General features: G+C 41.3%; 1 protein-coding gene across 1 annotated transcript; it reads left to right on the top strand.

Annotated features, from left to right (window-relative positions):
- Positions 1–6701: 6701 nt before the first annotated feature.
- Positions 6702–25711, top strand: cabp4 (calcium binding protein 4). Its single transcript, XM_070978954.1, has 8 exons — positions 6702–6757; positions 7192–7293; positions 7493–7625; positions 14784–14814; positions 15205–15348; positions 20754–20863; positions 22493–22640; positions 25169–25711. The coding sequence occupies exons 1-8, from the start codon at positions 6702–6704 to the stop codon at positions 25195–25197; spliced, it is 753 nt and encodes a 250-aa protein (XP_070835055.1). The 3' UTR covers positions 25198–25711.
- The last annotated feature ends 254 nt before the right edge of the window (positions 25712–25965 follow it).

The raw sequence follows: 25965 nt of genomic DNA, 5'->3' as shown, positions 1-25965 counted from the left end.
ATTAAAGTGGTTTGTGTTTTTATGAACATTGTTGAAACTTAGAAATTGAAATAAACATGGATTTGTAATGATCATAATGGACCTGCAGATTGTATCAGTCTGGGTTAAAAAGGTATAATGATTCCACATCTAGAATCTAAAGCCAACCAAAATAGACTGAAATATAAATTCATCCAGACTCATAGAATGGCTCATCTGCCTCCCCAACATATCTGCAGTAAGATAATATCATTGCCCTTTTTGTTCTTGAGGACAGAGGCAGACAGCTACATCTCTAATCCCGACATATTTAGCTGGATAATCAGCCTTCATTATATAATCCTCAGGTTAGCTAAGGCTTCATACAATAGAGATACACATCATTGGCATCCTCATCATCAGCCAAGACAAACAAGGAGGAGAATCTGACTAAATAGCATAAACATAGAATAAAATCTTCTATTTCTTTCCTTTCTTTTGGGGTAAGGTAAGCTTGTGTATTTTTCTGTTGTAATGATTTGTAGTGGCATGTCAGTAGTGTTGAATAATTCAAAACAACTGGAATCAGCTATGCTTCAATTGTAGTAGGCAAGCATTGTATAGATCACTGAGACAGCCACTGGCTCTCTGATGAGACTGACAGACGTCTCCTCTCTTTTTAATAATATTTGATTATCTGGATCTCGAGTATATTTTGCTGTACAAGCCGACAGATGGCCAGCTCACTGTTTCTATGTGTTTTGGTTCAATATTTGTGCCCTCGTTGCTCGCTAGTCACATCAACAGACTTATTCAAACCAGCCCCAATGTGAGATTATCAGGCCCGGCAAAGGAGGAAGAGGCTGTAATTAGACAAGATTTATACACGGCAGTAATAAGGAGATTTTCCCAAATGAGGAGACAGGAAAAGATGTCTGCGAATGAGAAAAATATCTCATTCTCGCCCTCTGTTCCCTCCTATCTGCACCAATACTGAAGGCGACAGTCTCATTTCAGAGCCGTGACATGAAATCAGTGCTGGGGGGTTGGTGGGGGGAGTAGGGGAGAGGTGCTAAGATAGGTGAAGATAAGATGGAGTGCCAGACCAGACTGCATTACTATCGGTTGTTTATGGATCAGACACAGGCTGGTTTGGCCCTGTGGGATTGATTGTCTTCTGACTGGACAGCAGGCGAATGGAAAGGTAATACGAAAAAACTAAGAGAAGCACCACCTGAACTCACAGCCAGGCTGAGTGGAGCTGTGCATGTTTGTCTGTCTGTTGCCATGCATGCTGTGCTTTTCCTTTCTTTCTTCCTTTCTTTTTTTTTTTTTACATCTGCCAGGGAGGTTCATTTTTGTTCCCATTTGCTTGTCTGTTTACCTGTTAATTGGTAGAGTATCTAAAAAAAAAAAAACATTCAAAAAACATACAGTATTTCAGTGGAAATTTAGGTGCCAAGGAATAAGTTTTTCCATTTTGACAATTTTCTGTGAACAGATATATGGAAAAAACATAAAATGGTTTAAGAGGAATCCACCAATTTTACACATCAAACTCTGTTCATAGGTCTGGACGGGGCGTAGCATTCATTTTAGAAGTGTGTGGGGGGGGGGGGGACAAATTGCTCGGAGGTCTATTGAGTGATTTATCATTCTCTCATTCAATTGCACCTCTCCTTAGCAGCTAAAGAACCACATAACCACAAACTTTAGTTCTTTAAAAATGATATACTATCAAAGTCCATCCATCCATCCATCCATTATCTATACCGCCTATCCCTTTCGGGGTTGCGGGGGGCTGGAGCCTATCCCAGCTACAATGGGCGAGAGGCGGGGTACACCCTGAACCGGTCGCCAGCCGATTGCAGGGCCACATGCAAAGACAGACAAACATTCATACTCACACTCACACCTACGGACAATTTTGAGTCATCAATTAACCTAATGAGCATGTTTTTGGTCTGTGGGAGGAAGCCGGAGTACCCGGAGAGAACCCACGCATGCACGGGAAGAACATGCAAACTTCACACAGAAAGGCCCCGCCTGACCCGGGGATCGAACCGGCAACCTTCTTGCTGTGAGGCACGCGCACTACCTGCTGCGCCACCGTGCAGCCACTATCAAAGTCAAAATCTAAAATCTAAAGCTGCCAAACTCTGACACAGAATGACCCTGGGGCATTCTTTCTATTGTGGCAATAAAGATTACAAAAACTATGTGGAAAGCAACATTCTGAAATAGAATTAGGAATACAGTAGTAGTAGAATTTAACCTCAAAATCCCTTTTATGCTATCAGTATTTCTCTCAGCCAGTCATAACAGAGACATTATAAGGACTTAAGTTATAATTTCTCCTCACCTGCTGTGAAGACCCTCCATGTCCATCCCTGCTGCTGGCCTCTGGACCATTTTTTCCTCCCTCACACTGCTCTTTCTATTGTATAAAGATTAAAAAATATGTGCAAAATAATAGTGACCACATGTTCTGTGCAGAAATTAAGGAGGAGTGGGTTTATAACTAGCTAGCTTAGCTAACTAAATTGACATCTATTTGTCATCTTTCATAGGCAATAATATATAATATAGAATGTCTTTGTTTTAGCTAAACATTATCTACATGTAACACCATTACTCAACTTACACGGTTTGTTTGGAAAAAAACTGTCTAAAGTTTTTTGCCTCTTCGTTGGTTTGCTGAACACATTTGAATGAAGCACCGTCTGTTTCTGATGTCACAGGGCAGCGGTGTTTGTTTCCCACCTTTTAGCTGTGTCTACTCATGATGCATTTACAGGCGGCTCGGAAAAACGCGTTTCAACATGTCCAAAATGACTTAAGTGGTTGTAATGACTGTAAAAAGTGCGGGGGACGGAGGACACAGATACGGAAAGTGTGGGGGACATGTCCCCCGTGTACCCTGCGTCCGCTACGCCCATGGGTCTCGGGGCATACAACTGCACATGTGAAAATAAATCATGTCACTTGATTCAGCATTGGTTGGGGCTGAAGAAGTTTGAAAATGGAATCTGGGGGAGTGGAGTTAGGAGAAGTATTTACCAGACCTCCACAGTCTGCTACCCATTTCTGCTTCAGGCTTGCTGCTTGAGGCTACATTAGACACTACTAGAATTGCTGTTATTATGACTAGACTACACACCCAAATTGCATTTTGGATAACGTGGGTGCCAGATATTGACGAAGAAGGAGAACGCATGGAATAAAAATTACTTTCTGCTGCATCGATTCTGACTGCTGTCCATCATGAGTCCGTCAGTGTTATAGGACTGTAATGCTAAATCAGTGATAGATTATAGATTACAGAATGTCCATCATTTGAACACTTTCTTCATTCATCTTCTGTGAATGTCCTCCAGTCTTCACCCGATTTGGCAGCTCAGACAGAGTTATTAATTTGTTATTAATATGCCATGCATTTTTCAGTAACTGGTTCCCAAATGTTTTGACTCTGTTCTCACAGGAAAAACAACAGCATTTACTCATTTGTTTTCTTCTGGTGGCTGTAAGAATTAAGGCTAAACCGGAGCAAATCGCAACCATAAAGGAGGCAGAACAGTTCAGGAGCACGCTTGTCGACGGTAGTCCTGATGACAGTGTTGTCAGATGCAGAAAATGCTGTTGTTTTGGAAAGCAATGGCAAACAAAGCATTTTGGTGAAATTCAAATTGGATTTTTTTATGGTTGCACTCTATTTAAAACTGCTGTTACTCGTAAATGCATTTGCAACCAAACTTGCACATATAAACTCTGAGTGATCCAGGAAAATGCAAATGTTTAAACTACATATGACACTATTGTGTTGTGAAGATGCACATTCTGATGTAGAAAAACATTTCATCCTATGAAATAACAGATTTAAAGGGTCGTGCAGCCTTGGTGGCATAATGATGTCTGAGTGCTTTATGTTTTCTGCCTGCTTTGTGTCTTTCTGTATTGTACATGGGTCTTGTCTAGTGACACATACAATGAATCTCAGTGCCCTTCAGTCCAGTGGCTCTTGTGAAATATATTTAGAATATCCATTCAGTGCGTAACCCCTCATGCTCCAGCCAGGTCCATTCAGCTCCGACCGCTACATCACAGCTCTCCTGTGCAGCGCGCTCTCCATCATCAGCTGTGTTAGCTGTGTTTGTTTTAGCCCAGTCCACCTGGCCCTCCATTTCATTACTTCAATTAGCATGATTAGGATCTAAAATTGCTTGTGTCGGCTCAGTGATTGACAGCAATTGGCCACTTAGGGAGGAGAGCAGCAGACACACACACAGTGCTGCTCAGTGGCTTGTGTAGTGAAACGCGCATGTGTGTGTGTGGGTGTGTTTGTTTACCCTGATGGGAGTTTGTGCTCACTGAAGATGAAAGCAGGCAAACAATGTGAGACCAACACTATAGAAAATCCAGATATCTTGCTTCCTCACAAATGTGCAATGTGAATGTTTGGGGGAGTGTAAGAAACAGGTGTGTGTGTGTGTGTGTGTGTGTGTGTGTGTGTGTGTGTGTGTGTGTGTGTGTGTGTGTGTGTGTGTGTGTGTGTGTATTACTCATATTGTGGGGACTTAAATCTGTTTACACATTTTTATTGTGAGGACTCACCTTTCTTATGGAAAAAAAATGGTGGTCCCCATAATGTAAATCATGTAAACTTTAGGGTGAAGACTTTGGTTAAGGTTGAAGTTAAGGTTATAGTGAGGGTAAGTCTCCAGGAAATGAATGTAAGTCCATGTAATGTCCCAGAAAGTGATGGAAAAACAAACTGTGTGTGGGGCCTTGTTTTTCTACATTTTGAGGACTCACCTTCCTTATAATACATAAAATTTTATGGTGACCTGGGTTAGGGTTAGGGTTAGGCATGTAGTGTTTATGGCTAGGGTAAGCCTCCACAAAATGAATATAAGTCTATTTAATGTCCCCAGAAATTATAGAAACACAACTGTGTGTGTGTGCATGTGTGTGAGAAAGTGAGAAAGTTTGTGTGTCCATGAAGATTTTGTAAACATTCTGAACTTTGCAAAGCATAAAATATCGTCTGCTAAGTTTCTAACTGCATGAATAAACCATTACTGTACTATGGGCATAAACACAGTAATAATACAAGTGTAGTACACGCAGATACTATAAATCATTTTCAAGGAATTCCGGATTGTAATCATGTGATAACATGAACATTCCTCCCTTCTCCATCCGTCCAGTTTAACATGCTCCAAGCGTGTTGCAATCAGCATTTATCACATGGACACTGATTGTGTGAAAGTGTGACAAACAGGCAATCACTCCTCAGTCGTGGCACGTTTTGTTCAACCCAGCGGGAGCTGGGAATCCGGCTCGTTTGGCCGAGGCACATTAAACGGTCGAGTGTAATTTAGAGGACTGGCCGGTCTTCATGTCTCTTCTCATTACAATCCTCGTGGTCCACGCGGCTCTCAGTAGCGACTGCTGGAGCAGATCTCTTCACACCATCTTCGTGGCATGTGAGATGGTGGAGTGAGGCGTTATGTTTATAGTGCATTCGTGCCAAGTAAGGCCGTTCATCATCAGGCGCTGATAACCAGAACCACAGAGGTCCATGACAGAACATTAATCTGCTTCTCAAACAGACACCAATAAGCTTCTCCTCCTCCTCTTTAAGTCCTACATTTTGTCACTCATCCTTCTCTTCTCCATCTTCCTCACGCCATTCTTCTTCTCTGCTCCTTTGATCCATTCATTTCTGCTATGTTTTTATTGGTTGGGTGTGTGTCCTCTTGTCCAGAGTAAATGATGGGTGTGAGTGATTCCTCCTCCCTCTATCTCAAGATGTAATCGCAATAGTTTAAGCAGCACCCTTAGTCTCATGTTCTCTACAAACTGTAAAAATGTGCGAAAGGGGTCACTCATTGATCATTGCCTCATTCCGCTCTTCCCCTCAGCTCGACAAAGTGTTTTAGCATCTTTAAGATAATTGTTTCAGTTTTACAGCCCACACATTTACGATTTACGAGTCAAGCTGCTGTTTTTTAGTAAGAAAAGCTCAGATAAATCCACAGCACACGCCTGCCTGAATGGCAGATAAACAAAGTAAATTCGGGTGGTCAAGGTGCAGAAGTACACCAACAGTCATAAAAACTGGCATGAATACAAATAAGCCTATGCAATATGCAATCCCCCCTTACCTACACACACTTCCAAGCACCTTTGCTCTGCCTTGCCCTGACACACACACACACACGAATATAGAGACAAATAAATACTTCAGTATGCAGAGGGCTACATGATCCCTGAGAAACGAGGGTGGCTGTGGCTCAGGAGGTACAGCGGGTCGTCCACCAATCAGAAGCTCCTTGGTTCAATGCCTGGCTCCTCCAGCCCACGTGTCGTATCTCGTCTTATGCCCCAAATTGCTTCAATTGCTGTGTCATCGGTGTGTGTGAAGGGGTGAATATGTTGTGTGTTCTGAAGAGCTTTGAGCCAGATATTTCAAGCAAACCGCAAACCACAGCTAAAATGAGAGCGAATACAGCACTGGTTGTGAGAAAGATGACTGCAAATGAATGCTAATGATGCTCCCTGTCTAATGGGAAATGGGAAAATGTTTGTTAACACATTTGCTACTGTATGACAACTTTAAGAGGTGTTAAGTTATTAATTCGGCTTTAATATTGGTGAATAACAAGGTTTTTCAAAATAGCCTTTTGGACTCTGACTGTTCTCTCTTCCTTTTCCACATTCATCTTTTTCTTCCATCCAGGATGTCTCTGAAAAGTGGGAAAGGAGGATCAGACAGCAGACCACCTTCTGCTGCCAGGTCAGTGGGATCTAACTAAAACTGGTGGATAAAAGTAACAGGGAACGGATACAGTCAGATTAACAGTTTAATTAAAAGCTTTGTGAAGAGGTGAGGTTGTGAGCTTTAAACCTGTACTTGGTGAGATCCTGCATCCCCAGATGTACTTCTTATGCAGTGATGAATGCTTTGGAGAGATTTTACATGTTTCCAGAGTTTCTGGGTAATACAGTCCATGAAACCAAAAATTCAAACTGTTGTCTCCCATTACTGCAGCCATCTGTCAGCAGCCTGAATCCACCGTAACTCCCTCAACATTAGGATGCATCCATGTGACAGGCCACAGAGTTCAGTGTTTTATCACTTTTTATCACTAGAATGGAAAAAAAGTTCAAAATATTAATTCTGAGGCATTGAGTGCATTTTGAATTGATTAAGGCTTCTTTGTCTCCTAGCTTGTCTCCACGAGGAGGGAGGGGTGCAGCCGCTGGCAGAACACCGGCTACAAGGAAATTCAAAAGCAAGGCCCTCCAGCTCAGCCTCTCCAAGAAATTCTGGTTATTACCATTGTCTGTTTCTAATCAACATTGATTTCCAATCATTTCTCTGCACTTATTTCAAGGGAGGCTAGATGGAGTAATCACCCAAAAGGCCCTTAAGTGTGTTTAAGTGTGTTTAGTGTGTTTAAGTTGGGGGGGGGGGGGAGTAGGCCTGGCTTTGATGACGACAACTCTCACCACTCGGCACACTTCACAGCTCAAAGTCGCCCTCGGCCCAGGGGAAGGGCTCTGGTGAGGAGGACGGTCGTCGGAACAGTAAGAGGAGCCTCAGCAACAGCTCAGCCGTGGCTGCTGCCTACATCTCCTACCTCAATAAGCTCTTTGGACAGGTCAGCACAGCACATCACCACTCATACTCACATGCACGCTGCCACAGCCTTGACACACTTGTTGGTGTCTAGGTTATCCCAAAAGGCAACATAGTTGCCATTTCAAGCTTCCTGTTTTATAAAAACCATCATCAGGAGCAGGTGTCAGGGAACAGCATCTAATAAACAGCAGGTGTGCCACCTGATGCGCCAATTAAACTGATGATGTCACAGGCCTAAACTGCTTGTAAGATCAATACACGTCAACACCCAAAGCTCTCAGCGTCATTTTCTGACTCACCTGCCTGTTCCTGAGAGACTGTCGGTCGTTTCAGCGAGCGCCTCAAAATGAGGTGTGTTCAAGTGCAGGGATCCAAACTCATCAGAAGTGGAAAAGGTGACAAAGATGCAAACCCTCACAGAGTGAGGATATCGGGGAAAAGTCACCCTGGAATTAATGTAATCTTACTGCTAAGAAGAAGTGACGTCAGTTAGGGGCACTCGCAAAAACAGTCCAGAGAGAGTAAAGAGTGGTCCAAAATTGTATTAACTTGCATTGCATCTACTATACAGTAAAGTTAAAACAAACAAAACACAATATACACAACAGCTAACAAATCAAATGGAAAACACAGCTCGCTATATTTTGCTAGAGAATAAGAGAGAAAGAGAGCTAAATGTGAATGAGTCTCATGTTCCAAAACAAATCTAAAATCAAATCATTGTTTGTAAATGGATGAGTCAACAAAACATGTCACTTTAGCATGAGGGACTTCTCCTGCTGCCAGTCAACTGTGTCAACTCTAACGTCACTTCTCACCACAAAAACTTTGTGGATCAAGACGGTCATAAACTACAGAAGCCCTTAAAGGCCATGGATCAACATAATTTTTTCGCTCCGTTTTACCATGATAACGAGATAATATTCCACCATTTTACCGTGATAACGACATAATATTCCACCGTTTTAACGTTATAACGAGTTAATTTTCCGGTGAGGTAGGATGTCAAACCAACCTGACAAAAGTACAAACCAGCACATGAACATGCTTAACTTACCGAGCGTGCAGCTGCAGGAGAGCACGTCCAGGCCTGGCTTCCGTCGGTGGTGTTCAGGGCAGCAGAGGACCTTCCGGTTTGGATTTACATCCTACCTCACCGGAAAATGAACTCGTTATAACGATAAAATGGTGGAATATCATGTCGTTATCATGATAAAACGGTGGAATATTATCCCGTTGTAACGATAAAACGGTGGAATATCATGTCGTTATTACGATAAAACGGTGGAATATTATCCTTTTATAATGATAAAATGGTTGAATATTATGTCGTTATAACGCTAAAACAGAACTCTTCACTGAATTTACCAAAAATGGAGACGTAGGAGCAGGCAAGCAGAGCAGAAGACTCGACAAAGAGTGAACTGAAAACTGGACTGAAATACAAACTAAACTGATGAGGGGATGAGTTACAGGTGGAGGGATGGGTGGAGAAGCTCAAGTGAGGGGAATGAAACAGGAGAACAGGAAAAGAGCTGATTGGCTGGGGAAAACTCAGAGAACAGGGCAGGGATAATGAGGCTGGTGAAGGGCAGGTGTGTGGAGAAAGCATGGAGGGGAAACAGGAGGGAAACACAATGCAAAGAACAACAAAAACCCAGAAAACAACAAACCCAGGCAGGACCATGACAGGGACAAGCAGGACAGAGCCAGTTATGTGACTGGCTCAGACCAAAGCCGGTAACAGTAACTGCCACAACAAAAACTGCTGGAATTAAATAGGAAATGACCTACAATAGACCACATTTTGTGAACTGATTTAAAACTTCATTTGTTATTTCACAATGATGTGGCTAAATGGTTTATTTGTATTTATGCAGATGATAATTTACTTAATTCTGTACATGTGGGTCTCTGGCAGGCACGAGGGCTTTAGAGAGGTGGCTGGAAGCAAAGTGCTAAAGAAAGATCGATAGAGTGGAGGTTTATAGACTGAGTCACCACTGAAAAAAATAACATAACATTGACTTTAAAGTTGCACAGAGTGCAGTTGCAAAATTGATCCATTTGTTCAGCTGATTGTAAGTGGTGACCATCGATTGAAAACACAAACACTGGTTGTAGCTGCTCGCAGTGAGCGATGACTGTCTCGAGATGAGCACCCTGTTTGCAAAGCACTGATGCTGTTATAGAATCAGTCGAACTGTGGAAAGTCAATATCATTACCCACCTCTAATCATGCAAATATGAAACCATCTGATCAGGGCTGTGTGACTTCATCCTCTAAATCTACCCAAAAAAATCCCTTTCAAAAGAAGTCGCTCCAATAATTCCACTTCACAGACAAAGAGCTGCCGGGACACTGGGCCCTGACTGGTTCGAGTTAAACTGTGCCAGCGTTCATGTTTGATACCTGATCCCAGACTCTGTAGGGCATCACTGAATATTTTGGCAACTGACAGGTGGAGAGGAGCCAACAAATGTTCCAGCTCAATGGCACCTTAATTTCTGCCCTTAAACAGCATAACTTCTGATTTATATAGAGAACATCGTTTACAGTGTGCGTTTAGCTGCATAATGATCTAATGATTTACAGCCTGATACAAGACACATGGTCCCAGCCCATGAAGGCATAGTCAACATGCATCATGTGTCATCACAGAGATCAATGTGGTCTTCCCAGAAACTGGAAGAACGGCCATAGGAGACTTTGGCTGCACTCGTTCTTTCATATGAAAAATCAAACGGATCAGATCCAGGTAATGATAATTGTCAGACATACCAAACGTCCTGTATCACCCAAAATAATTCATGACTGCAAAACTCCTTAAAGCCAAAAACTTCACATGCAGAAGGTCACAATCATTCATTTACAGAACAGTTCAGTGCAACATCATTATGTCCTGAAGTCAAGATCTCTTAGAAGGTCTTCAGGTATTTACATGTGTCATATACATCAGATCACTTCCTGAGACACTCCCAAGAACACATACACCCTATAGCAACATGGTACAACTGGTTTTGCAGAAAAAGGCTTGCTCTTGAGCGCAAGCATTTTGAGCACTCAGCCAATTAATGAGCCAGTGGGTGAGATGCATGTGCGCTATGAACCCATTACAAGCCTGTCTCTTAGAAATTACATTAATATAGTAATAAATTGTTCTCAGCGTCTCCTGAGTAAATGAAATGCTACATTTCTGTACCATTAAAATTTACAAAAATTGATCTGTGTTCAGTTATTAAGACCCAAAACCTTAACCAAGTGTTGCAAGTGATTAAACAAAATCAAAACAAAGTTGAATAACTGCTAAAGCAGATATTGTATTGCAAGATTGGATATTTTTGGCAGAATACAAATGGAATGTGTTGTCAGTGAACATGTTGCAGACACACGTTAATGAACAGCATTTCCTCACAATGTAAAAGAAAATGGAATATGGTCGGGTACATCCTCGAAACAATTTCCTCTAGCAAAATATATGCTCTTGCAAATAAATGTAAAAATTTCACGGTGTTGTCCATTATGGGCAATCAATTCCCAGTGAAAATAAATCTAATTACTCAAAGAAAGTAAATGTTTCTCGGCTGCAATTAGTTTTGTGGTGCACTTGGTAGATTTGATGAGGACTGTGATATACACTGTAATGTTTATACAAGTAGAACATATGTGCAACTCATTCTTTCATCCTTATTTCATTCTTATTTCATAAAAATAATACCCCCCCCCCACCCCCCCCCCCCCCCCCATTTACCTTTATTTGTGCCCACTCTTTTACTGTATAATCGACTATGACTAATGGGGCTCATTAGTCAGATCAAAAGCTTGCACCCACTTTCCCCCTCTTTTATTTTGTTGTGGTTCCTCATATGTTGCTTTAGTCTTTGTTTAGTTCTTATAAAGCACACACTAGAATTATTGGGTATTAGTAGTAGTACTAGTAGTAGTAGCGGTAGTATATTATTATCTTTATTACTATTTTATAGGATGAAACTGGTAAAAAATCCTTTTAATTGTGGAACCATGTCGGACCCTGGTGGGACCTTACTTCAAAGCAGAGCCAAAGGCTTTTCCTTAAATGCCTTCATCACAGGAAAGGGATTTACTGTAAAAGATAACAGAAATCTACGCCAAACCGGGCTGTGCGCCTGAATGCCTTAAAGATGTTTCATAACAAGAGTTCTAAATAACTAATCGGACGCTTTCATTGTTTTAATGCATTTTACGGGAACTGAAAACCGCTTCACAGTGACCTTGAGCTACACATCCCTCCCAGAGTTACTACCTCACCTGCCATGACTGATCTGCCTTGTTTTACTGTGACAGTCCCCTGGTTGAATTTACTGGTAGCCAGGTAGAGAGGTCTGCACAGGATAGCGGACACACTGTTTTGGTTGCTGTTGTGACACTGAGGAAGGGAGACCATCCATCCTGCAGCAGTCCTAATCCCTGCCTCAACACAAGTATTAATAACCCCCTTAGCAAGGTTCACTGTCAGCCCTCATTAGATCCAACTGAAGAAGGGGCCAGCAGAGACAAATAGCTAAAGAAAAACAAGTGATGCATTTACATGTCAGAGCCACAGCGGAAGATGTGCAGCAAAATGGACTGTACCCGCCAATGAGCGATGTATGTGTGTACTGTCACTGTATTTGTGAGTGTCTCGTCTTTGTGAGGACCTTATGTGTTTGTTTGAAGTATCCACATACCTCTCATGTGCGTCCATGCTTACAGATCAGTAGGCTGCTCAATGGGCCATCTGAAGGCAGACAGAATGAAATTAACTGTTAATGGGCTCATTCTGACGGATGAATTGAGAGTCTAGGGCATGCTGTCTAATCCTTTCTGGATGAAAAAAAATCCAATTAATGTGTTGACCTTGCTATCTAAATATGCCCTTGTAGGCTGGAGGATCCTGTGCAGCGTAAACAGCGGTTCTGGACTCTGGGCAACAGAGGGTTGTTTTTTTTATTTTTTTTATGCTGCAGCATCAAAAACCATAATAAAACCTAAGAGGTTTATATAAATCATAAGTGTTTCAGTATCTGAGGTTGAGTACACGTATACTGAGATAACTCATGCAGTTGCGTCCTAGCATTGCAGTTGTGTTTCAACTCTGTTGGCAATATTATGCAGTGAATAATCATTTGAACGGCTGCCATGCGGAGCAGCGTCCAAATAAACCATGGGAGCCTCTCCTTTTCCTGAAGCTATTGTGCACTTGAGCAGGATGACCTTGTATGATTTATGTATTAGCCACCCTGAGTGCCAACATGTATTAGGAAGAAAATATTACACTTCTCTTTGCATTTGAGTTCCATTGCTGCTCTGATTTGCCTTTTTATCTCTCTCTCTTCTCCAGCAGTAAAAAAGATCAACTGAAGGTTGAAAAATCATTTCCCTTAATAAAAGTAACAGAAATGCAGACACCTGATTAAAAGCAAGGCTCCTGTATAAAGATGTAAAAGCACAGACGCTGAGCATTAGCATTAAAAAGACTGAAGGATCAAAGGTAAAACACTTATTCTTCAGAACGTGAAGCTGATGCATTCAAAGTGTCTTAACATTCAATGTTCCTCCAAATGATACTGGAACAATCCAACATATTTTGGGGCTTTTAGACTAAGTTTTGCACATAAAACTCCAGAAAAGTTGTAGCTGCAGCAATCAGATGAATGTGATGAGGTAAAAAGGGCAACATTTCCCTCTGAAATACGGTGGAATAAAAGTCTGACGTAAAAGAAATATCAGAGGAAAATGCCAGTTCTCTACATTGGCAGATACCATTTGTTTCTTCCACCTCTACTTTATCTCAGTTTTTGAATTGTATTGAGCCTCACTGTTTTATCCTTGCTGCATGAAAGTGAGGAAAAACAAGCCCACAGCGAATCTGTGCACATTTGCACTCACAGTTATGGGAGCTTTTGTAAGATGTTGTGTCAGTCTTGTGTCTTTGAACTTATAGACATCCTCAGGCTTGTGTCGTCTTTGTGCTAAGCAGTATCTCCATATGTCAGCCTCAGCTGCCGTATGCGAAGATGACTGCGTTTGCATGTTTCCTGCTTCCCCTGTGGATGTGTTGAAGTTTCTGTGTTGTGATGCACATTGTTGGCAGGCCCTAGAGTCAAGATGATGTTGGCACGAGCATGACTTTTTAAGAAAAGGTATCTTGCTAATGTCTCATTGGTTTTAAAGGATGATTAATTTCATTTCATGGTCTTAATGTAGAAGCTTTACATATGTAAATTCAAGTCAGTAAATGTTTTCAAATATGCTAATTAGAACATTGTTTCAAGGATTGATGAATGGCGGTTTTTGCTAAAATATGAGCACATTTATGGCCAGCAAAGTCTATTTCTTGCCTGAGGATACACATTTGTACGGTTTTGCAACTGACGACAAAATTCTGTGCTTTTATCAAACTTGTCTGCGACCATTGGAATATATTAACAAACTGCACACATACATTTCACTGCAATCCATTATTTCTAATGACTGTCTGCGTATGTGGAGGTTTTCTTCTAGCTTTGGCTCAACCTCTCTGAAAACACTTGAAAAAGGAAGAGAAAAGAGGGGGAGAGAGATCACCCAGAGCAAATGTCAAAACAAGGCAGAGAATACTGAACGTTTCACACACAAGGCTATATGCAAATTATATGTCTTGTGTCTGTGTAGGCAAGAGTATGCGTGCGTGTATCCGTCTTCACATGTATGTTTGTGTCTTCGCGACGGTGCGCGGCTTGTGCAACTCACTGACACCCGGTCGTGCGTGGGTGTGTATTTGTATGCACACAGACGGAGCCTACGCTGTGTCTCCCTCAGGATGCCACAGATGTAGAGTGTGTGTGTGTGTGTGTGTGTGTGTGTGTGTGTGTGTGTGTGTGTGTGTGTGTGTGTGCGTGCGTGCGTGCAGTGAGTGTGTGGTATTTTGTCATTTTGCAAATTAGAAAGACATGTCGCCGGTTGAAATCCCATTAGAGTTCACTGTCAGCATGCAGCAGTGTTGACATGATATGCATGTTATTCTAATTTGGTAGTCAAAAACAGATTATCACTGGGGTATTTCTCAGGAGAATTTGCTGATTTAAAGCCACCCTGATTCTACATCCCATCCCGCGAATCTGTCTGGTAATTATTTCCACTGTTTGTTTTTTTTTCCCTTCGATGCTCGGTCCACAGGAGAGGGAACTGATGCCAGAGGAGTTAGATGGTAAGATGTTGCTGGTGTAATTACCGCGCAAACACATGATAAATTGCATGTCAATTGCACAGCTTCATCAGTTGCATGTTGCGTGTTAAGCTTGCTCCTCTTCATGATTCATGCAAGAGGTTGAAGGCTCAGACCGCCTTGAAATGTTTTTCAGTGACTCAGAGTTACAAAATCAATTAAAATAACATAAGCAGCTGTTCTTAAGAGCTAGCTGTAGTTCTGTCTCCTGGAGTCGACAACTTACAGATAAGTTAAAACTTTATTCAGAATCTAGCTTTTAGTATCTGTACACACCGTGTGTGTATGTGTGTATTTGACTCATGGGAAAAAATATCCTACCCTACTTTACGGTTTGTTGCCAGCGCTGTAATTTGTCTGTCTGTCTGTCAGAGCTGCAGGAGGCCTTCAAGGAATTTGACTACGATGCAGATGGCTTCATCCATTACAAAGACATCGCAGACTGCATGAGGACCATGGGCTACATGCCTACAGAGATGGAGCTCATCGAGATCATCCAGCAAATCAAGATGAAATGTGTGTTTTTATCTGTCTGGTTATGTGTGTGTGTGTAGGGTTCTCATTTCTTCCTCAGTAGTTAAAGCATGTGCGCATGATTGATGGGTGTTTCTGAAGTAAGCAGGCTTGAGTGTGTGAGTAATGTGTCTGTGTGTGTTGCAAAAACATTGTATACGGAGTGGGCACGTTCTTTCCTATGAGCCTGTTAGGGACTGATGTTCGTCTTTGGGGGACATTCATGACATTTTAGCAGACTGATTAATGGCCCTAACAGGGCAGGTGCATGGGTGTGTGAGTGTGAGTCTGCATGAAGTAGTATGTTTAGCTGAGGTCTAAGTTTCCTCTCTCTCCTCTTGACGACGGTGTGTTTGTTTTTGCTGTTTTCTCTGAATGATCAAGTATGGATCTGTGCTTGGTTAGTATTTGAAGTTTAAGATGAATCATCATTGCATTGTTTTATGAGCCTGGAGAACCAGTCCATGTAACACCTACTCAGTGTCAGAGCAAGGCCAGAAAACCTGAACAAACCTATGTGCGTCTGCCAAGACTTTACATAAACCTTCAATGGACGCACAAGGCTGAGACACATGCAGCACACAGACGTATTCTTTCAGTGTTTATGTGTGTACCATGTGAGTGGTGTGATGTTTCCTTTGGAAGAAAAAGACAGCACACTGACTTCCTTACAAATTAAAAGTTCATTTCATACGCATTAAATCACTCCTCTGCTCAGTTCAACTACAACTCTTACAAACGAACAACAAACAAATCAGAACAGAACATCCATCCACACTGACGAGAATTTGTTTCTGTACAGCCAATCAAAGCAGTAATATCACTCACACTTCTACCACAGGCAAAGCAGATGGTCACACTGGGCCAGACAGCAGCCTGCTACATGACACAAAAGCCACACTTTGAACAACCACATTAGCTTTCCTGCTAAAGTCTAACTTACGTACGTGAACACATGCCACATCCTGCACCTTAGCTTGTTTCATTCACCAGGACAAGTGCTCTGCTAATGCCAGTGTGCAGCCTGGTTAGTTAAAGAGCTGCTCAGCTGCAGCACATTAAACACAATGTAAACATACCTGCAAATGTCACTTTGGTCCATTTAGATGCTGGTGTAGTCCCTACTTTTCAAATCCACTGCTTAAACAAAAACCCTCTGGGCATTATTTGAGAGCTATGGGGCAACTTTGTTTAGTTTGTGTCTCATTACTCTGTTGCTTTTCAGATGTAGAGCCCAGATTACCAGCTGCTGTCAATCAGACAAAGGCTACGTTTACACGTAGCAGGGCATTTTGGAAAATGGATATTTTGGCCCCTCTATTTTCAAAAATAACATCGGCCACACATTGTTTTCAAAAATGTTGTCGTTTACATGAACCCGGATAAATATGCCGTTGAGCGCCATCACAACTATGCCAAACCTATGGGCGCGAGTGTAAACATAGGTTAAGTATTTCAGTAAGTATTTTCAGTCGCATGTTGTGACACGCCAACACATAACCATGGCCGGAGTTTTTAAAAATGATCGTTTGTCATAAAAAAAATTCTGTTTGCCTGTAAACAAGAGGCCAAACTGCATGAAAACATATCGTTAGCTTCATAGCATAATTGCCTAAGTCATATTTTAAGGTTTTTTGGGCGATAAGGCAGGATGAAGCAGCAGTGTCAGGAGAGTAGAGTTAGGCAGATATCTCAATTTGGCCAAAAAATGACTGGCAATTATGCTATGAGGCTAACGATATGTGTTTTCCCTAAGTGTAAACCTAGCCATAGATGGCAAGGCCCTTCCAGCCCACTGAGAGGAAAAGGAGCATTTCTGATATCTCCCCCAAAACCTTCTTTCAACACTACAGTTATCATTTCACCAAAACATTTCTTGCTCCTAATGATATCTAGTTCTTATGCTAACTGTTGACAAAATCTCTGTGGATAATGGACCTTTTTTTTTTTTTTTTGGATGCCGCTGCTGAACATCTTGTCTTTCTTTGATGCTGTAAGCATCACAAAAACAAAAAAAATAACCTCTAGTGTGGAGGCAAAAAGACACAGATAACTCAAAATGTAGGCAACTAAAATCTGTCAGGACGCCATTAGAGATCATTTATTTCTTTAGTTTTATTTCTTGTGTTGTGGAAAGATCCAGGTCACAGGCCTCATGCTCATCAGGAGCTAGTGGGTGCACCTGTGATCTTAACCCTCAGGTGATGCTGATCCCAATCAGCATGACTGGGAGGCTACATAAGGAGGCTGGGTTTCCCTGCCTCAGGTTGGTTGTGTGTCTCTGGAGAAACAACACCTTCAGTTGTCTCTCAGTGTTCTAATTTGGTCTGAATGAGTTTGACTGTTTATTTTGAAGAGTGTTTTCCAGTCCACCCTTTTCCTCTATCTAGTGACTCCCACTTTTGTTCCATTTTGAGCCCATTTTCTTTTGTTTATCTATCATTTTGGTAGACTCAGTGGGTAGCTAAAGGGATTGTTTATCCCACTGCCTTCTAGAATTTCAAGGGGCACATATTTCTGTCCACCTATTTGTTGTTTTTTTTTGACGTGGTTATGTGCTGTCTTTGTTAGTTTCCCACTTGCGACCCCTGTCCTTCAGTTTTTCTTTTCTGGGGAAATGTAACAATTGTAATTGGCTGAACCAACCCTTGTTGTTGTTCATGGCAGCAAATGCTATATATTGTGTTATAGACTTCTACATATAAAGGTGCCTGCTTTGAGAAATAGGTTGAATTCAGGCTCACTTTACACATGTGTAACATAGCATTGAGCCCCAGCACAATAAGACTAATAATGGGCAAATATTGGACTTTCACAGTCCACAGTGTAAATGTTTTGGCACAAATTATCACACTGGAGACAGTGAAGCCATGTTTCTCAGCTCTGATCCTCTGGGACTGGAGTGCAGGTGGCTTCTGTGCTACTAGCAACTTAATTAGACTCACTTGGACTTTCAGGTGTAAATAATTTCATGATTAGATGGTTAGAATGACAACAGCAAAGATCTTGAGCACCAGGATTGAGAGAGATGGCTGAGCCTTACCACTTGATATAACATTAAAGCATAAAAATGGTGTCTCTGATTTGAAGTGTAAGATTTACACACTAGAACTTCAGTCCAAAGCTGGCGCAAGCAGATAAACAAGATGTGAAGCCTCAAACTGTGTAGAAAAACACTGTATATCTCCACCAAACTATAAGAGAACTATTCGGAGCATCTGGGATTTGGTGGCGGTTACAGCATTTTATGCTTTATGCTATGTTTCATACTGTGTAATATGAATTATTCATCTGTTCAGTGATGCCTTAATTTGACCCATAAGGTAGAAAGAGCTGCAGACACTTAATCTCTGTAGCGTAATCCCTATAGAGCCATTAATACCATGAAATTCACTCTTTTTTATGTAACTAGCGTTGCACTATCAATTAAAAAATAATAATAATCTCCTAAGACTTTTGGGAGAACTTTTCTACTCCATGATTACAGACTGACCCAGTTAAGGCACAGAAATTCTTCAAGGCGGTGTCAGGAAACCCCCACAGACTGCTGCTCCACAAGGGTAAAGCCAGTCAGCCAAAAAATATACTGCACCTTGAGGCAAGTATAAAAATCATTTGCTAACTCAAAAATCATAGATTAATGGTCTTTTATTTCAGAACCCTTCAGCTGCTGTTCTAACTAGTACTTGACAATTCATGAGTTTCATGATTCAGCACCATTAAAAGTGCTTTCCATGCAAGCAGAGCTTACCACACTTTGGTTTTCAGCCTCAACAGTCCTGAGACTCTGAGCACTGATTAAATTTTGTGAGCCACTAAATGGCCGCAAGGGTTTATTGAAGTAGTCTTTAGACCCACCAAGGCCCAGATAATGAAAACAGGCCAAGCCTATTGGTGTACACTATCAAATAAGCCTGCCTTTTGTTCAACTAATAACATGAGCCTTCCCATTATATCATTCTGTTTTGATAATTACCATGGGGATCAAACAAAACAAAGCTTTTTCGAAGATGTTTGGAGGAAACATAATGAGCACATAGCTGAATGTCTCCATGCACTGAGGGCATTCATAAACTTTTCACAGACCAGCTTGGTAATAAAACCAGGTGCAACATTATTACCTTTACTTAAGTTCTGTATTGATGTACAATATTGAGGTACAGTGCTTGTACTGGTGTTTGTAGTCATATTTCCATTTAGTACTAAATTTTAGAGGGAAATATTACAGCTTTTTCTCCATTTATTTGACAGCAATAGCTACCTCACTGGCAGTACATTTACATTTCTGCAGCTCAGACGATATGTAAAGTGTTTACAGCTTTTCCAAATGGTTACAGTCAAAGTTGCGGTGAAAAGCTGGCTGTCATGGAGAGGAGACTTTATAATGGTTTTAATTCAATGGTAACCACACAATCTGTCCTGAAAGGTGTTCATGAACTACAAACCCTGTTTACTGTTTCAGCTCCTCACACATGGACAATCACTGTTTGAAACAGTTCCAACCTTGGATTGGTGTGGTTAGAGGAGTTTCAGACAGCTCTAAAAACCCCACTAATCTAACCTGTTCAGTCTATTCTGAAAAGAGGCAAGGTTTGCGACTAGTTGATGGACACAGAGCATCATTTAGCAGCTAAAGATACAGATATTTCTCTCCATAATTGGTGGGAACCAAACACAAAGCTAAAAGGACAGTGAATATAGGCCTTATCTTTGCTAGGTTGTATGAAACGGTTTAGCTGATATCATCTTTTTGGTGTTGTGGGCTTCGTCCAACTTACTGTGATTGTCAACTTGTTATATTTAGACTTAGTTCATATATTATTTTCAACTGTCCATTGCATTTTGGTCAGGTTTAGGTAATAAAAGTATTTGGTTTAGGAGAAGATAGACCCTTTCACAATGTTAACCTCCTGTTAGAAAGGCTAACTTGTTCTGTGCATATTTTTCTGGTGTCTTAACCCTGAGTCACAAAGCTTTGACGTCATAGCAACGTGAGTGGTCAGTTGCAATGATGGTCCTGGAGGAACATAATTACCAAGAAACATCACTCCAAATTAATGCTAATGCTGCCTCGTGTCTCTTGCATGTGTAAAAAAGCAGCTGTGTGCTAACACGTTCACCATAATGACTTTAAAAGGTGATAAGATGTCAAAGTTGGGCTTTGAGCTTGTTCCGCCCCAAAGTGGCCAAACAATTTGAATGCTTCCATCCCTGTTTCTAGGTAGATAATTACACTATAGATCTACTGTACACGCTACTATCCTCTGACACTCTCATGCCTAATGCATGAATCCACATGTCAAACATAGACACTCCAGGTAGGCACAGAGGGTATTACTTGGTGCTGGTCAACCTGTGCATGTGTGTCTGCATCTACAGTATGTGTGTGTCCTTCTGTCCTTCTGCAGGGGGTGGGCATGTAGACTTTGATGATTTCTGTGAGCTAATGGGGCCGAGGATGCTGGCTGAGACGGCTCATATGGTCGGGCTGAAGGAGCTGCGCAGTGCCTTCAAACAGGTAAGACGTCCCCAGCCAGAAACTCTATAAAGTCTGACTTCAAGCGAGTGAAAGGGGCCTGGTGCTATGACAGTAGTTTGAAGTGTGCAACAGGACCTTTCCCTAGAGAGAGCCAAGAGTGCATGACTCTTACTTGTAAACAAGTCCAGGGGAAGAAAGGGAGCTGGCTATGAATGCAGAAGAAAAATGTTTATGGGAAAGGGAAAATATTTATATTGATGATGTTTTTGGGAAGCCTGGTCCCTGCCATCCCAAAGAACCATGATATCTGCTGTATATTTGTCTCACTTATTAATTTGTGGCCATCGGACATCCTTATTTTATTTCATATTTTGCGGTGCCTCATTGCTCTGGAGGAAATATCTATTGAGTTGCTCACTTGGATGTCAATAGAGTCAGGTACACAAGTGCTGCATTGATTGCCCACAGAAGCCAAGCCCTGCGGTGACGTAGTCTGACCAAGCAAAACAAATGAGGTGATCATGTTATTTACAAGCACAGCTTCACACACCTGGGTCCATCCATTTAACACATTACAGCATGATAGGTTTTTAATGGTTACTGCAAAACAGACACGCTGATAATGTGCTCGTAATGATTAGAACTGACAACATATTGGAGTGCACGATACGTGACTGAGATTAATGTGTCTATTTTTTAAATTTAGCCTCATGCATCTAGGTTGGTTGCTTTTTGGCTCCTATGAAAAGTATGGCAAGAATTTGACATCAGCTGCCACAGCGTCAATTAAATAACCCACCCTTGACTGATCTTGATCTGCACTGGTGTCACAGTGAGCTTTGTAAGAACGTTTCTATCTCCAACAATCTCTTCCTGAACCAGTGTGGCTACTTTATAGATCAAGATTTTATCGAAGCCTGTCGGCAAGCCACCAAAAGTATCATTCCCCTGCATAAAAGGCTTTAAAAGTGTATGCTGCTCTGTTGATAAGTCAGACATATTGAAGTTTTTAACTGCATCCTCTATTTCTGCCATCTGGAGTTTCTTTATCACTCGTGAGTCATCGTCAAAGTCCTGATTCTGTCATCGGCAAGAAATTCACATGTTCTGACATTTGAATCCGTTTGTCAAGAATAACGAATTAGCTCTCAACTCTACTGCTTCTGAACAAACTTCAGCAACTTCGGAGCATAGCCTACTGTCAGAACAAACAAGAATATATTTTCAACTCATCCAGCTCATAGTCACTTCAGAAGTCTTTCTCACTTCGCTTCACACCTCATGAGTCAGCATTGCCCCATCTGCAGACTCAAGCTGTTTTCAAACTTCCAGGAACCTCGTGCAACCATGTTGTAACTAAGACTGTAAATGTAACCAGGTTCAAATGATTTTTTTGTTGTAACACCTGAACATTAAACCTCTTTGTCTGTTTCTGTCTCTGAATAACTTTCTCTCGTCTTTATTTCTCCTCATCTACTCATGACTCCATGCTGTATTCAATCTCCACCCTCCTTATTAACGCAGGAACATGTAAATTGCTCTTTTCTTCCTCTGCACCTTGTGTCATCTCTTATCCTCTTCACCTATGATCTCCTTATTTGTCTCTCCTCACTCACTCCATGTTCATGTCCCCACCTCCTTAATCTCCACTAACCGTACACGGTGAAGTTTGACTGTGACGGTGATGGAAAGATCACGCTTGATGAGCTGAAGGAGGGCATGAAGACCCTCCTGGGGGAGAAGCTGAAGAAAGGAGAGCTGGAAGAGATCCTCGCTGACATTGACCTCAACAAAGACGGCAACATCGACTTTGATGGTGAGTGGTTGGGGACTTGGGGAGGAATGTGTGGGAGAGGAGTGGACTTCAGGCATGCCATGAGAGGGCATTAAAACAATTAATAAAAAACAATGATTAAACACTGAGACAACAGGGTGGGTGGTGCGCAGTAGCAATTCTCATGCAGGGGTACTTGTAGCCTTCAACAGTTTTATAGGAATGCAATGAAAAGCCAACGAAATATCGAAATAGTTCACACAAAGTAATGGATGAAATAATTCATGTAGCAAAGTACTTACAATAGTTAGCTAATGGATAAACAGTTGAAATAATGAGCTAAATGTATTGTTATAGAGTTTTAATATTTAATTAAAAGGAATGTGTAGCTAAATAGCTAGCTAAAAGCAGTGGACAAAAAGTTGACATCGTGTGCTAAAGGTGACAACAACCAGTTCAAATAGTTAATAGTTTCCAAAAAGTAAAGGATAAAGAGGTGAAATAGTAAGCTAGAAGTGTTCTTAAGGGTTTAAATAGTTAATTAAAAGGCATGAGTAGTTAAATAGCTAGCTAAAAGTAATGGATGAACAGTTGAAATAAGTAGCTAAAGGTAATGGGAACAACAGTTGAAATAGCAAATAGTTAGCTAAAAGCTAGAAATACAGATTATACATCCAAATAGCTAAAAGTGTTGTGTAGTTGCATAGCTAACTGTGAGCTAAAAGTGATGGATAAACAATTGAAATTGTAAGCTAGAACTACTGATAAGCAGTTCAACTAGTTAGCTAAAGTTAAGTGCGTCTAGAGTTAAATAGCTAGCTAAAAATAATGGACAGTTGACATAGTTAGATGAAGGTAATGGGAAAACAGTTGAAATGGCTAAAACTAAAGACAGCTGAAACTGTCACTGAAAAGTAAGAAACGGTTGACGTAGTTACCTATGAGCTAAAAGTAACACAAAATCTGGGGAAATAGTTAGCTAACAGTAATATATAGTATAGTAAGATAATCGTAGCAGCTTTCTGCCAATCCAGTAGGAATAGCTAGCATCAGGTACAATTTATAATCCATTCATAATTGACAGATGTGTCAATGAAGGGGCTACTTGAACTGATCTGACAAAAAGGTTTGAATCTGCTGATGTACAGGAGGGAAGACCAAACCAGAGAGGACAACGCAGAGGGGTCAGTGAATCCAGTTGTAATGGGTTGAGGGTGAAGGGGACAGACAGGGGAAATGTGTAAGAAATGAGGTGGGAAAAAGGTGAGATGGGAAAAGAAGGATGGTTAAGTCAAGGTGGGTTGGCTGGAGGGGCCAATCCAATCTAATCAGAAGTGCATTAAGCCAATCAATAGACATGCCTGGACAGCTGTCACATGTTACACAAAGAACACAGGCTGTTGGACACTCCAAGGACGTTGCAAAAATGTCATTACCAGGCGTTTCCTTGAAAGAAAATAAGCATTACAATGGCACACAATGACACACGCACACACATCAGTGTGCACATGCGTAAGTGGTATCAACACCACATGCATAATAGTGTGCTCATTGGTTGCAGCTGACAAAGGGCTTAGAGGTGTGATCCTGTTTGTCTTGTCTCAGCAATCCAATCAATTACAATTATTGGGAACATATGAATAGGCGTGTCAGTCTCGGAGGGGATCAATAAGCAGGTGCTCCTCGTTATCATCAATTAGCCCCTGGGGCAGCTTTGGAGTGCATCTGTCCAGCTTCGCCACATGGGCAGAAAACAAGCATCTGTGGCAGAAGTGAGAAGATGGTTCTGAACATTCAGGTGTCAGGTCAAACTCAAGGCTAGGACTGAGCTGCTGTTCCACTCGGTTTACTTCTTTTATAGAAAAGGGGTAGAGGAGTACCTCAAGAGACAATGTTAGTGGGTTAATCTGGAATTAAGGTTTAGTACTCAGTCAATCAATAGATTCTCATCTACAATCAGACGTCTTTCAGAGCAAAGCACTTCAGGAAGTCAATGGGATGTGATTGATTGGATGGATTTAGTGAAACCTGCCCCAAGCTATCTTGTGCTTGGTTTCATTGACAGCACTGGTCAATAACTGTGTTGACTGACAAGTGAATCTATAATAATGGATACAAAGAGCTGAAACAAGTGGTAATCAAAGTGATTACTAATTATAAGGAGAGATGAACACAGCCTGGTAACTGGTAGGTGGCATATTGGAGCTGTTAACCTTTTTAAATCTAGGACACAGGCTAATACCTATCCAGAAAACCAGCCCTATATTCTACCTCACTTCAACAACAGGAAAAATGAAACTGTCATGTTTACATTTTCTACGCTATGCTCCTGTATCCTGTCTCCTTTTTTTTCTTTGACATTTCACCCCAGAAATGCCTCAATTTTTCATTAACTTGATGATAATGGAAACATTTTGTCACTATATCACACCATGAGCTGTGTTACTTTCCAGTACAATTTCATGTGGGCTGATCATGATGTGGCTGTATCCCATGCTGTCCTTTTATGATATTAGAGTGTCATAAGTCCTTATCGGAGGATCTGCTGCTGTCTCTGTCTCGCTCTGCAGAGTTTGTTATGATGCTTTCTGCAAGATGACCTCTGATGGAAGAAGATGGAGCAGACAACGCTGGATTCATGAACTGTACATCAACCCATGAACTCTTTTTCTTCTTCCTCCTTTTCAGCATCATTACAGATTTGAAATGCCAGATTGTAAAAACATAATAGAGTCAAAGAGATCTGTTTATATTTTCATAATAAAAGTTGAGTAAGCGCAGAAGGTAAAGGGTGAGTTATGAAACGCCAAACTGTATGTAACAATAGTGCTGCTCTGTCGCCCCCTTGTGGTTGAGAAGTGTATAGACTTTCAGGGCTCAAAAATGAGATGAATTTTTTTCTTTTTGCCCACTTATTTCTCAGCCCATTACATTTTCACTTCTGGTTCGTGGTGAACTGGTGTATGTAAACTCATTTTGCACATAAATCACCAATCCGACTGTCTGTCTGTGGTTTGTTTGGTAACTGTCAATCAAATCTGGTAAAAGTACACCCATACAATACTGAGTTGAGCTCTTGAGAGTTCAAGCTCCAAATAAATAATATGTCAAGATGCTTTTATGCCTGTGCGCTAACAGCAGTTGCAGCCAGGGGCATTACGTTTTCTGGTTGTCCATCTGTTCGTCCATCCATGCGTCTCATTCTCATGAACATGATATCCGAGAAAAACCTTCAGGGATTGTCTTCAAATTTGGCACAAACATTCACTTGGACTGAAGTCTGAACTGCTTAGATTTTAGTGGTCAAAGGTCACTGTGACCTCTTTGAACAGCTTTTGAGCCATAACTCAATTATTCATACACTAAT

This window comes from Chaetodon trifascialis, chromosome 2 (assembly GCF_039877785.1).
Source record: "Chaetodon trifascialis isolate fChaTrf1 chromosome 2, fChaTrf1.hap1, whole genome shotgun sequence".
NCBI lineage: Eukaryota > Metazoa > Chordata > Actinopteri > Chaetodontiformes > Chaetodontidae > Chaetodon > Chaetodon trifascialis.
This window is presented reverse-complemented; position numbering and strand designations above follow the sequence as displayed.

Excerpts from the sequence above, each read along its gene's own strand:
- cabp4 (XM_070978954.1), top strand. The coding sequence starts at position 6,702 with ATGTCTCTGAAAAGTGGGAAAGGAGGATCAGACAGCAGACCACCTTCT. Across the intron at positions 7,294-7,492 it reads AGCCTCTCCAAGAAATTCTG|CTCAAAGTCGCCCTCGGCCC; the intron begins GTTATTACCATT and ends CACACTTCACAG. Across the intron at positions 7,626-14,783 it reads TCAATAAGCTCTTTGGACAG|GAGAGGGAACTGATGCCAGA; the intron begins GTCAGCACAGCA and ends CTCGGTCCACAG.